Source organism: Leptonychotes weddellii, chromosome 5, assembly GCF_054177405.1.
Source record: "Leptonychotes weddellii isolate Sample4059 chromosome 5, ASM5417740v2, whole genome shotgun sequence".
In the NCBI taxonomy this organism is placed as follows: Eukaryota; Metazoa; Chordata; class Mammalia; order Carnivora; family Phocidae; genus Leptonychotes; species Leptonychotes weddellii.
The window spans coordinates 388228-401079 of record NC_138373.1 but is presented as its reverse complement, the minus strand read 5'-3'; the positions used below and the strand labels follow the sequence as shown (position 1 = coordinate 401079).

Below are 12852 nucleotides of genomic sequence, written 5' to 3'. Positions count from 1 at the left end.
CCGGTTGGCTCCGAACACAACTTTATTGGCAGCTCCGGGCGCGGACAGGACACTTCCGGGGCGGGTTGGGGGCGGGGAGCCGGAACCGCCGGGGTCCATACGGGCGGAGGGCTCAGTCTAGCGACGGGAGGTGCAACTCTGAAGTGCACGGTCCTCAGGACGTGAATGGCGGAGGAATTTGGTGTAGACAGGTAAGGCTTGCCCGTGAAATGCCAACACAGGCGACTGAGAGGGTTGGTGACAGTTGGCTCCGCGAGGGCGGTGCGGGGAGAGGTGTAGGGGGATGGCCGCGGGGGCGAAGGCCCTGGAGTGGGGGAGCGGCATTGCATTGTGTCCCCCAAAGTTCCTATATCGGAATCCCAATCCCCAGGGCTTCAGAATGTGACCTTATTTGGAGATAGGGCCCTTACAGGGCTCATCGAGTTAGGAATAGGTCATTGGGGGGTCCTAGTCCACTGTGACGGTGCCCTTCTAAAGGGGGGGCTTTGGAGGGGCGCGCAGCACACAGGGAGACGCCGTGAACGCGGATGTCGGTCTGCAGGCCAGGGGGAGCGGCCGGGAGCAGACTGCCCCTTGCCAACCCCGGAGGCACCAGCCCCGCGACACCTTGATCTTGGACTTCCGGCCTCCAGACTGAGGAAATCAGCACCCGGTCTGCCCCGGGAACTGATGCCGGGAGCAACCTGATGCTGTTCCAGGAGGCGAAGAGAAGCTCCTCGTGGCGGGAGCAGGGATGGGAGCGGGGAGGAGGGCGGGTCAGGCCACCGGGGCCTTTTTGTTAACAGGGACCGGAGGAAGGTTTCTGGGGTGGGAAAGTGGGCCCCATCAGGTTTGCGTGTTTACCAGACTACTTTGGCTGCTATGGAAGAGGAGGTGGGAAGAAGGACTCAAGGCTCTTTGAAGGCTGAGGTTCTGCTCAAGGTGGGGAACAGCAAACACGCAACATGGGGAGGCTTCCTGCCCCAGGAAGAGACGGTGCAGACTCACTGCTCCTTGCCCCTTCCTCCAGGCACCCCTGAGTACCTTGCCGGTAATTCGGCCGTGGATGGGCAAGGGGCTCTGATTGCTGCAGGGAGACTGGCTGGCTGAGGTCCTCGGGGCTGGGTGGTGGCAGCACAGTGGGTTCCCTGGGTTTTCCCGTTCTCTCTTACAGCTTCCCAGAACAGGTGCCGGAGAGGTCTGCAACCCAAGCCGGAACTGCCTGCAGGCCCCTGGGAGTGTCATTAAAGTAGTCCGTGATGTTGCTGCCTCGACGTCCGTGGAGCGTAGCCACTAGGCCTGCAGGGCTTTGGACCAACACCCGTCCCTGCCGTGAGCACATGCCCTAGGTAAAGCCTGCAGTCACAGTAAGTGAAGTTCCTGATGTGACTCTCCTACAGCCCTTGTGGTAAGCACGTCCCCCTGCTGCCCAGGGCCCACCCCTGTGCGCCTCTTACATAAAGCCCCTGCAAAGCTTACCAAAGCCCCACTCTTTTGGTTTGAATTGACCGATCCAGCCTTAGCCCAGAAACCCCAAAGCACTCCGTCCACAGACCCTCTCTCTGCCTACACCCTGCCTGATCTCCCCATGTGCTGTGCCGTGTACCTTCAGGACCTGTGAGTCATAAGCTTCTCTGTCCCGCTTTCCCACGCAGTCTTTGTTGATAGCCCAGGCTCCATCTAACAAACGTTAATTTAACAAAGTCACAGCACAGGCAAGAAAACTGCAAGAAAAGCCACCTCTTTCTGGCCACAGGACTTGGGAAAGGGGAGACCCAGCAGAGACCTAGCCACACCTCCACCCCACAGTATGCACCAGCATCAAAGCCCCTGCGGGCCCACCGACTCTTGTAGTGCTGACGGGCAGTTTCCTATGCAGGGGCAGAGTCCATGCAGCCCAGTATCTTCCAGCTTCCCACCTGCCGGCACAGGGAGACCCAGGACCAGCAGGTGCTGCCCCGCTCCCCCAACAGCCAGAAGAAGAAAGCAGACCAAGAGGGCGTTGCCAGGGCTGTGAAATGAAACTCACTGGTACCATGAGCCACAAAAGTAGGCCAGAATCTACATGCTAGACCTAAATAGGGCAATTTTCTGTTAAAATAGTAGATTTCAGTAATGCCAGAAGTCTTCTGACATGATATGCAAAATGTTCAGGATACGCTCAAAAACAACTTGTCCTATCAGGAGCCACGAAAACCACTATTTGGCTGAAATGACAATTAACTGACATAAATCCCAGATAGATCAGGTGTTAGAATTATCTGACAAGGATTATAAAGCAGTCATGAAAACGCTTTTAAAAATCATTTATTAAGTCTCGGGGTGCCTGGGTGTCTCAGTCGGTTGAGCATTGACTCTTGCTTTGGCTCAGGTCATGATCTCACGGGTTGTGGGACTGAACCCTGTGTCGGGCTCTGGGCTCAGCCAGGAGTCTGCTTGAGGATTATCTCCCTCTGCCCTTCCCCTCCTCTCTCTCGTGCACGTGCACTCTTTCTCTCACTCTTTCTAAAATAAATATTAAAAAGATGTATTTATGAGGTCTGTTGAAACAAATGAAAAAAAAAAGTTTCAGCAAAGAAGTAAAAACTATAAAAAGAAGCTGGATGGAAATCATAGAACTTAAAATTATAACAGCCAAACTAGTATTGTATCATCAGTGGACACAGTGATCACCGTACCTTTGGATGGACACAACAGCAGAGGGGAGACAAGGGGATAGAATCAGGGAACTTGAAAGTAAAACAATAGTGTTTACTCCATCTAAGTGACAGATCAAATGGACCAGACAGAAGGAAAAGCTGAGAGACCTGCAGGGCAGTGATTTGTGTCACCAGGGTTCTAGAACAAGAGGAGGAAGAATGTGGGCTGAAGAGATATTTAAAGAAATAATGGCTGAAAACTCCCCAAATTTGGCAAATGACATAAACCCGCAGATTAAAGAAGCTGAGCAAGCCCTAAATAAGATAAGACCTCTAAAAACCCAGACACATCATAGTTAAACTTCTGGCAACTAAAGACAGAAGAAAAAATGCTAAACATAGCTAGAAAGAAACAATGCATCACCTGTGGAGGGACACCAACGTGGATGACAGCAGGTGTCTCATCCTAAGTCGCAGAGGCCGGAAGGAAGTGGCACATTGTTCAAGTGTTGAAAGAGAAGTGAATCCCACCAACGGAATCATCCTCAAGAATGAGGGAGGAATAAAGATATTTTCAGACAGAGGCCAACAAATAGAATGTGTTGCTAGGAGGCTTGCCCTTGGTGAATGATTAAAGGAAGCTCTCCAAAAGGGAAGAAAGTTGTAACAAGAAGGCAGGGACCCTCAGCAAATGAAGAACAGTAGAATGGGTAAACATGGCAGTAAACATGACTGACCACCTTTCACTTCATAAGTTTCTTTAATTGTAGCTGATGGTTGAAGCAAAAGTAACGACACTGATGTGCTCAGTGTATGTGGAGGAAGTATTTCTTTTTTTTTTTTTTTTAAGATTTTATTTATTTATTCATGAGAGACAGAGAGAGAGAGAGAGAAGCAGAGGGAGAAGCAGGCTCCCCACTGAGCAGGGATCCCAATGCGGGACTCGATCCCAGGACCCTGGGATCATGACCTGAGCCGAAGGCAGACGCTTAACCATCTGAGCCACCCAGGCGCCTGAGGAAATATTTCTGATAATTATATTTGAGAAACGGGAATAGTGAAGGGATGCAGGTGGCAGTAAGGTTTCTATACTGCACTCGATGTAGTGCAACTTCCATAGCAGGGGACCCCCAGGTGCCACATGTATGTGGTGGTGTCTAGAGAAGCCGCTAGGAAACTAAACACAGCAGTACAAGCAAAAACATTAAGTGGAATTCCAGAGGCCTGTTGGGAGATCTCATGGGGCACAAGAGAGGGAACAAACACAAATAATGAAATAGTAGATGGAAGCCCTAATCTGTCAATCACTTTATTTTTTATTTATTTACTTTTATTATTTTTTAACAGAGACACAGCGAGAGAGGGAACACAAGCGGGGGGAGTGGGAGAGGGAGAAGCAGGCTTCCCGCCAAGCAGGGAGCCCGACGCGGGGCTCGATCCCAGGACCCTGGGACCATGACCTGAGCCGAAGGCAGACGCTTAACGACTGAGCCACCCAGGCGCCCCTATCGATCACTTTAAATGTAAGTAGTGTAAACACACCAGTTAGAAGACCGAGATTGGCAGAGTGAAGAAAAACTATGACCTGACACTACGTTGTCTAATATATGCTAAAACTCACTTTGGCCACAATGACATGGGTGGATTGAAAGTAAAAGGATGGGAGAGGATATATCATATAAACATTAATTTTTAAAAAGCAGATTATAGTAATATCAGCCAAAGTAGACCTCAGAGCAAAGAAAATTTCTTGGAAAAAAGAGGGACATTACCTAATGATGAAGTGATCAATCAACCAGGAAGATCTAGCCATCCCAAGGATACATGCACCAAATGACAGATGTTCAAAGTATACAGAAGACTTCATATGAGGACTTCCCTACCCATTCTCAGCAATTGCTAGAATTACTAGACAGACACTCAGCAAGGATATAGAAGAACAGCACCATCAACTGACAGGATTAATGGACATTTGTGGAACACTCCACCCAATAATAGCAGAATACATTGTTTTCCAGTGCCCATGGAACATATTCCAGGATAGACCATATCCTGGGACATAAAACAGCCTTAGTCAATGTAAAGGGTTGAAATCCTACAGAATATGTTCTCTGACAAATGGAATCAAACTGAAAGCAGAGAACAAGGAATGCTTCAGATGTGGAAATTCAACAACACGGTTCTACTCAGAAATACAAAGGAATGAACTGCTGATATACACAACAGCCTGGCGACTCTAGGGAATTATGCTGAGTCAGACAGTCGTTGAAGGGTGACTAGCATGATTCCACTTACATGGCGTTCATGAGCTACAGCTCCGTGTTCTCTGGGGTTAGGTGCAACCATGAAGGTGCCTACAGGGCAGCTACGTGTGGTGACAGTACTTAAGCATCTTGGTGATGGGGGCTACACGGATGTTTAGGTGGTTTTTAAGATTTACTTATTTATTAGAGCGTGAGTGGGGGGAAGGGGCAAAGGGAGAGAGAGTGTGTGCGAGCGGAGGGAGGGGCAGAGGGAGAGAGAATCCTCAAGCAGACTCCATGCTGAGTGTGGAGCCCAACTCGGGGCTTGATCTCATGACCCTGAGATCGTGACTTGAGGTGAAACGAAGAGTCAGACACTTCACTGACTGAGCCACCCAGGTGCCCCCAAGTGTTGATTTTTTAACCCAATAGCAAAATATACAGACAAATCTGAACCCAGCAACAGAAAGAGAATAGTGGAGGTTAGAACAGAATCTAGGGAAATAGAAAAACAAACATACAATAGAGCATATCAATAAAACCAAGAGTTTGTTCTTTTAAAAGTCTAATAAAATAGATAAGTCTCTGTCAAGACTGGCAAGGGAAGAAAATGAGAAAGCACAAAATAACATGGAGTGTAAAGGGCTTATCCCTACAGGTTGTGAGCATTAAAACACACCAAAAGGATCATATAAGCCACTTTATCCCTCCCAAAGTATATGAAATGGAGGATTCCTGGGAAAATGTGATTAACGAAAACTATGTAAGAAGAAATAGGAAGGCAGGAGAGTCTAGTACCTAGTAAAGAAACTGACTCTGTGATTGAAAAGCTTCCCACAATAATGGCTGTAAGCACATGTGCTTTATTAACTGTAAAACATTTAACTAGGAAATAACTCTCATCCTAGACACTTCTCCACAACAGAAAGAGGAACCATCTCCCAACCCGTTTTGTGAGGCCAGCATCACAGTGACAGAGACATTACACAAAAGGAATATTATGGATTGACCTCTTTCATTGAACACAGATGCAAAAATCCTAAACAAAGTATTAACCAACTCAATCTGGAAATAAGGAATTTAAAAAGAATACATTGAGTTTATTCCATGAATACAAGGTTAATTTAATGTAAGAAATTAATGTAATTTACTGCATTAAGAAAAACTGAAGGAGAAAAATCACGGGATCATCTCAACAGGTGCAGAAAGAGCATTTGATGCAACGTGACACCTATTCAGGATAACAGCTTAGCGAATGAGGAATAGAAGGCACAACCACAAATATCCCGTAGCTAATGTCCTATGAGATGCAGTGGACAGGTTCCAAAGATGGCCACTGACGTTTCTCCCATGCCGCACATGTCCAATGTGAGCTGGCCTGCAGACCCACCTTGGCCCCTGGAACGTGGCAGAAGGGACGCGAGCCGTTTCTCTGCCCAGCACTGGAGAGAGCCGGCAGCGCCTCACACCCGTGGGAAGGGCTATCACTAAAAACACAAAAGACAGCAAAACAAAAAAAACCACCAGAAAGTGACAAGTATTGGCCAAGACAGGAGTAATTGGAACCTTGCTCACCGCCAGTGGGAAGGTAGAACCGTGCAGCTGCTGGGGAAGACAGCCTGGCAGCTCATCAGAAAAGTAAGCCTAGGACTCCCGTACGGTCCAGCAGTTCCATGTCCTGCTACGTGGCCAGAAGGTGGCATGCAGATACCTGTGTGCCCACGCTCACGGCACCGAGGGTCCACCGTGGGTGATTGCGCAACACGGTGGGGTCCGTCACACGATGGGCTGTAATTCAGCCGTAGGAAGGAAGGAGTGCTGACGTGGGCCGCAACGGGGACGGACCTCAAAAGCACAGTGTTCGGTGTGCGAAGCCAGACACACAAGACCCCGTATTGTAGATTCTACTTCTGTGAGGTCCCTGATGGGGACACCGTGGCCGGGGCGGTGAGTGTCTTCTGGGAATTCTAGAGGCCAGAGGGAGAGGGCCGAGCCCCCTCAGCGAGTTCGGGGAGGAGCTAGCAGACCCCTCTCCTTCCCCACCTGCTCGAAGCCGCAGAGATGCCTCGCTGGAGGAGGCCATGTTCCAACTCTCTAAACTGAGTCTGGACTTTCCATTACTTCCTAGTCCTGGACACTTAGAAAGACTGAGTTGACACTGGGTTTGTATCTTAACATAACCCTAGAACTTTGAATTCTCTCTGTTTGAGCCAAAATGTGATGGAGCTGTCCAAATGTGTATCTAGAGCAGGAACAGAACTTCCTCCATTGAATAAATACTAAAGAGCCAGGAAGAGCTAAGGAAAAAGTGATTTCCAAGTCTGTTCCGGAGTCTTGCTTGTTCAGTGTTCTGGTGACATATATTTTAAAGTGTGTCATTTAAGTCAGTATAATAAACTGATTTTAGCAGACAGCATGTAGTTGGTTCATTCATTATCTCATCCAACAAATATTTATGGGGTGTTCGACATTTCTGGGTGTCCTGTGAGGCACAGGGATACAGCAGTGAGTCAAAGCAGATGCATTTGCTTCTCATGGAGCTGATGGCCGGGAGGGAGGTCATTGATCAAATGTGACGGTGCCCTCGAGCAGTGGGACGTGGAGCGGGGGTGCAGGCGGCTCCAGGAGAGACTCTGGAAGTGGGGTCCGAGGCGCTGGAGCTCAGCAGGCACAGAGGAAGGAAATGCTGGCCTGGGGACGGAGGAGAGGACGGGGAGTGTGGGACCTCGGGTGGCCTGAAGATGTCACTGGCTTTGCCTCTGGACAGGTCTGAGGGGGCGAGTCAGGAGGCAGCGGGAGAGACAGGAGGTGGTGGGGCCTGTGGGCAGGGCCAGAGTTACTTTGCAGAACCTGCAAGATTTGGGGCTGAGGGGGAGGGCGATGTCCGGGGCACTCCGAGTTTCTGGCTTGGGTAACTGCACAGACGGCCCTTCCTTTCCCAGACGCACAAACACGGGGTGGCGGCCAGCCTCGCAGGGCGGGAGCGTCTGCTTTGCAGCTTGCGGAACTGGAGGCAGGCTCCGGTTATCTAACGTAGTGTCGACCCCGAGTCCGCAGCCTCCGCCTGTCGCCGAGTGATCTGGGGACGGTGGTTTCAGCTCTGTGATGGGTGGGCCTGGTCGAAGGCTGGGGCCTCGCTGGGAGGCGGCGATGCAGGCTTCCTCGTGGCTTGGCGGGTGGGCTCCAAAGGCACCCAGTGTTGCCTTTTAAATCTGGCCTCAGGCTGCGCCGTCACCGGCGCTCTGAGCCACACAGGCCCGCCAGGGAAGCTGAGGAGGGGTCGGAAGCTGGGAGCACGTGGGAAGGACACTGCCCGTAGGCCCTACCAGCTGGGCCTCATGCATCCTGAACCGCGAGCCTCCAAGAACTTCCCAGCGCCCCGGGGCCCCTGGCGCTCTGGTAAAGGGCCGTGGTCAGCACCTGGTGCACACGCATTGAAGCATCTGCCTGGTTTTGGTGTGCCACCCCCCATCTGGAGACCGTCTTAGTCCCAGTGGGGCATGAGGCCAACTCTTCCCCCACCACTGGCTCTCACTTCCTTGGTAGCTGGTGAAACCATTCCTGAGGTTTTGGGGGATTCTGTGGTGTGAACTGGGCTCTTGATGTTCACAGTTCACCATTCAGCGTTCTTGGTTCCAGTGAGTCAATGACGACTCTCCTGTCCTCCTTCAGGCTCCCAGAATTTTGTTAAGGTCTTCTCTGGGTCCTTCCAGTCCTCGAGGGCTTGTGCCTTTAAAAACAAAATCCCTTTGGGGCGCCTGGGTGGTTCCAGCTCAGGTCATGATCTTCAGCTCCTGGGATCGAGTCCCACATCGGGCTCCTTGCTCAGCGGGGAGCCTGCTTCTCCCTCTGCCTCTGTCTCCACTCGTGCTCTCTATCAAATAAATAAAATCTTTTAAAAAATCTCTTTATTGTGATTTTATTGTGGTTTGTGGAGTGAAAATAATGGGTGTTTTGAATTCCCCGTCTTTTCCAGGAAGATTTAAAAATTTTAATAGACAGAAAGTTACTTTTGAATAGATAATACATGCATTTGGTGTACAATAGGAACGGCACTCGAGGACATGGTCACTTTAGGACTTCTGCCCTCCCTGCCCCTCAGGCCACTTCTGTCCTTCAGGTCTGGCTAGAGGTATCCTGTGCCCAAATCTACATGAATCCATGTGTGTGGATTGTAAAGTCCCCCCTTTTTTTTTTTTTAAGGTTTTTAAATTTATTTTAGAGAGAGAACGCGTGAGTGGTGGGGACGAGCAGAGGGAGAGGGACACGCAGACTCTGCACTGAGTGCAGAGCTGGACACGGGGCTCGATCTCACGACCCTGAGATCATGACCCGAGCTGAAACCAAGAGTCGGACACTCAACCGACTGTGCCCCCCAGGTGCCCTGTGAAGTCTGGTAGCATGCACGCCAAGTTTCATACCATGGTTTTTGTTTTTTGTTTCACTTAGGAACATACGGTGGAGCTAGGTTAGTGTTGGCTCAGAGCTGCCGTGTCCTTTTGAACAGTTGGGTGACACTCCACTGTCCGAATGCGCCGCTGGGTGTCTCATCAGGCCCTTGTTGATGGATACTTAGTTTTTCCTCCCACTTTTGTTATTTCATGTGTTTCTGTGCACCTGGGCAGGCAGATACATTTACCCACGACCAGAAAAATCCGTGAGGAAGGATAGTCACCGCAATATTGATTTTTTATCGCGTTATCGATAAACCCAGCGACGTGGAGTTGCTGGGATGTGTGTGTTTGAATCTTGGCTCGAGGTCCTCCGCATGGGAGTCCGAAGAAGCTCTGCTGGAGCCGTGTTTGCGAGGCCCGTTTCCCGCACTCTATCCGCACAGACTTGGGCCAGCCTCCCAGAGGCACAGGGCACCTCCGTGGACTTTGAATTTGCACTGTTCTTAGTTTGAGTGTAGCTGGGTGTCGTCTTCCTCTAAGGAAACCAGCCCTTTGTGATAGGTATGGCAAGCACACTTCTTGTTTTGTTTTATTTTGAACGTGTGAGGGTTTTTATGCACAAAGTTTTCATCTTTATAGAGTATTTGGTTTTTACATTCACGGCCCCTTGATGTGGTAGGACAAGGAAGGCCTCGGGTGTCCCGAGATCGTAAGACATTTCCCAACGCTTCTTCCATTGCTTTTATATTTAAGTCCAGAGGCACAGGTGACTTTATTCTCCCCAAACTAATTATTGAACTATTGTTATCCCCGCAGATACGCAGTGCCGCCTTTATCACATACAGAATCCCTGTAAATATTGGTTTGGGTTTATTTCTGGGCTCTTTGTTCTGATCCCTTAATGTTTGTTTGTTCCTGTGCCAGATTCATAATATTTTAATTCCTTTATCCCTATAATGTATTTTCATATATGACTTTTCTGAGTATTCACGCCTCCTCTGTCTGAGTCTATCCAGGTTGCCGTGACAGGGACACCACACGCTGGGTGGCTTATGAACAACAGACATTTCTTTCTCCTCACTCTGGAGGCTCTGTCCGAGACAAAGGGCCTCTTGTGATGTCCACACACCGCAGCAGAGGCGAGGGCGCGCTCTGGGGTCTCAGTCATGAGGGCACTGATCCCATCCGGAGGGCCCCGCCCATGAATGACTCACCCCAAAGCCCCCTCCTAGCACCCCAACAGAGTTGGGGTTTAAGCAGGAGTTTTGGGGTGACACAAGCATTCAGCCTATAGCATTCCTGCAGTGGTTTCCTCCTCGTCCAGCACCAACCCAGACACAGGGCTGGGCTCTTTCCCGGATTCCCCCCGTGACAGGCTGCGTGCCGGTCACCACGAACTTAGGGGCTTAAAACAACACACACTGATGATCTCGAATGTCTGCGGATTGGAAGTCTGGGTCCTCTGGTGGCTACACTCGAGGCAGCACCGGGTTCTCCCCCGAGGCTCCATGGGGTGTCTGCTTCCGTGCATGCTATCGGGACGCCGCTGCCGGGGGCCACACCCCAAGGCCACACCAGGGAGCGTGCATGATCAGAGTTCGCTGACATACGGTGGCAATACTGGTGTGAGATTTTACGTCTCAGACCTACCTGGTGAGCATTGTGGAAGCTGAAAATTAGTACTGTTCTTATAACGTCTCCTGCTGCCTCCTCCCCGGGGAATTTCTCGCCGATGGCAGTTTCTTCAGAGGTGTGGAGCTTGAGGGGTGGTTTCCGCCTCTCCCTCGCCTTCTCTTCCTCTGTAGCTCACCTCTCTCTTACCCTGTGGCCCCGTCTTCTGCATCCCTCCGGGGCCCTGCCCGTGTGTACTGGGGACGGGACTTAGATCTCTCCCTGAGGAACGGCTGTGGCCCTGAGAATAATAACCACTGGTGTTCACGGTCACTGGACCCCTGCTGCGTGCTCCTTCCTGTACCTCCTGCCTCAGGTAAAAGCTGCACTTGAGTAGCATCCGCCTGTTTGAGATGGGAGGGTCTCTTCCAGGAGGGTTCTGGCTCCCAGGTGTCATCCCAGAGCGAGCCCTTGGTAAGCAGCAGTCAGCCGCCTCCTCCACCCTCTGCCCCCTCAGGGCTTCTGCGTGCTGCCCAAGGCACCATGCACACGGAGCGGTCCCCTACCAGGCCCATCTCAGACCACGATACTCTGCCACCTCTCCAGAGACCCGGGTTGGACGAGTAGTCTTCCTTTCTGCATCGCAGAGAATGTTTGTGTTTGTCTCCGTGCCATGCAGACTGAATAAAGAATACAATGAACAGCGCCCATGCCCATGTGCTGCTCTCAGTATCAAGCCAACAGACTCACCTAGTTCTTGTGTGGCACTTGCCACGAGAGCTACAAAGTCCAAGCAGCCCCACCCCGTCTGGAGGTGCGGTGCCCCAGGGAAGTCTTCCTGCAGAAGGAACACTCAAGTTGAATCTTGGTGGGTAAACTGGAGCGGGCAGAGGCAGGAGTCTGGGGGTGGGTAGTGGTTAAGAAAGAATGTGGCTTTGAAGTCGGGTCTTTGCAAGGCTTGGTTGCCCAGGTTCTAGGGGTGAAATAAAGCCCCCCGCAGCTGGGGAATGTGCATAGGTGGTCCTTCCCTGCGGGCGGAGGGGACATTCTCAGACAAGCACGATTTATTGGGTAACCTGATACCAGGGGTATGTTTTCGGTGGAAGGATGTGGCTGCTCAGACACCCTACAAAAGACAGGGTTTGTCACTGTCCAGTGGGGAGGTGACCTGTGAATGCCAGCATGGTGCTGCCCATGGTTTTACAACCAGCTCTGTGAGGGACATTCCTACCATCCTCACGTAAGGGCGCTGGCCACTGCTGACAACCTCCCCCCACATTGAGGGCAGGGGCTGGGGAGGCAGAAAGGAGTCCCGGATTGTCTACCCGAGTGTGACCTGTCCCTTTCCCTTCACACAGGCAGGAGGAAGTTGGGCAGTGTCAGCTCTGCTGCAGGGGCATGGCTGCAGAGGCCGGCCCCGCTGTGGTCAGCCTGCTTCTGTGGACAGGTGAGTATGGGACAGGGCAGTGTGGGAGAGGTGAGCAGATACCTTCCCCTTCGAGGCCTGAGCTCCCTATCCCCTCTCCTGGTGCTTAGACCACTCTGTGGAAAGGGCGGGGACCCCCAACTGATTGAGATGAAGTTTCTGCCACCACCTGCTGGAAGGGGGGCAAAGATGACGGGCAACAGGGACAGAAGACAGTCCTCCTTTCTGCAGGTCTGGGCTTACAGATTAGGAAGTCACCCCAGGGACTCCGCAGGCCTCAGGGACCTCATGGACCCTGGAGGATGGTGGGAAGAATTCAGCATGACCCACTGATTTCCCACTGGGGCATTGGAGTGAAGCTGGTGCCCTTAACTAAGAAAAGGAAATCAGCTCACCTCTCCCTGGGGTGGCCTGGGGCCCTCTGGCCACCTCTTCTGGCCCTGAGCTGGAGAGTGGGGGCCTGCAGACATGTAGATGAACCTGCCTGGCGTGAGCAGTGGGGGGTCCTGGACATCACCCTGAGATGCGCCATCACATGGTCTTCAGTGGCGGGGCGGGGC

At 51.4% G+C, this 12852-nt stretch overlaps 2 protein-coding genes across 10 annotated transcripts in view; one reads left to right on the top strand and one right to left on the bottom strand.

Moving 5' to 3' along the window:
• The window catches only part of SUN1 (Sad1 and UNC84 domain containing 1), a 300496-nt gene that overhangs the window by 74539 nt on the left and 213105 nt on the right, over positions 1-12852 (bottom strand). The gene's annotated exons all lie outside the window — the stretch shown is intronic.
• PRKAR1B (protein kinase cAMP-dependent type I regulatory subunit beta) overlaps positions 84-12852 on the top strand; it is a 90280-nt gene continuing 77511 nt past the window's right edge. The window contains exons 1-4 of one of the 4 annotated variants that reach the window (XM_081819210.1): positions 84-191; positions 1154-1346; positions 11546-11734; positions 12225-12313. In XM_081819210.1, coding sequence (XP_081675336.1) covers positions 11563-11734; positions 12225-12313 — 261 coding nt within the window. In that variant the 5' untranslated portion in view covers positions 84-191; positions 1154-1346; positions 11546-11562. Of the gene's footprint in view, positions 192-789; positions 1347-3986; positions 4142-11545; positions 11735-12224; positions 12314-12852 lie in introns of those variants that run through there. The other 3 variants (XM_081819214.1, XM_081819211.1, XM_081819213.1) reach the window with 3 other exon arrangements.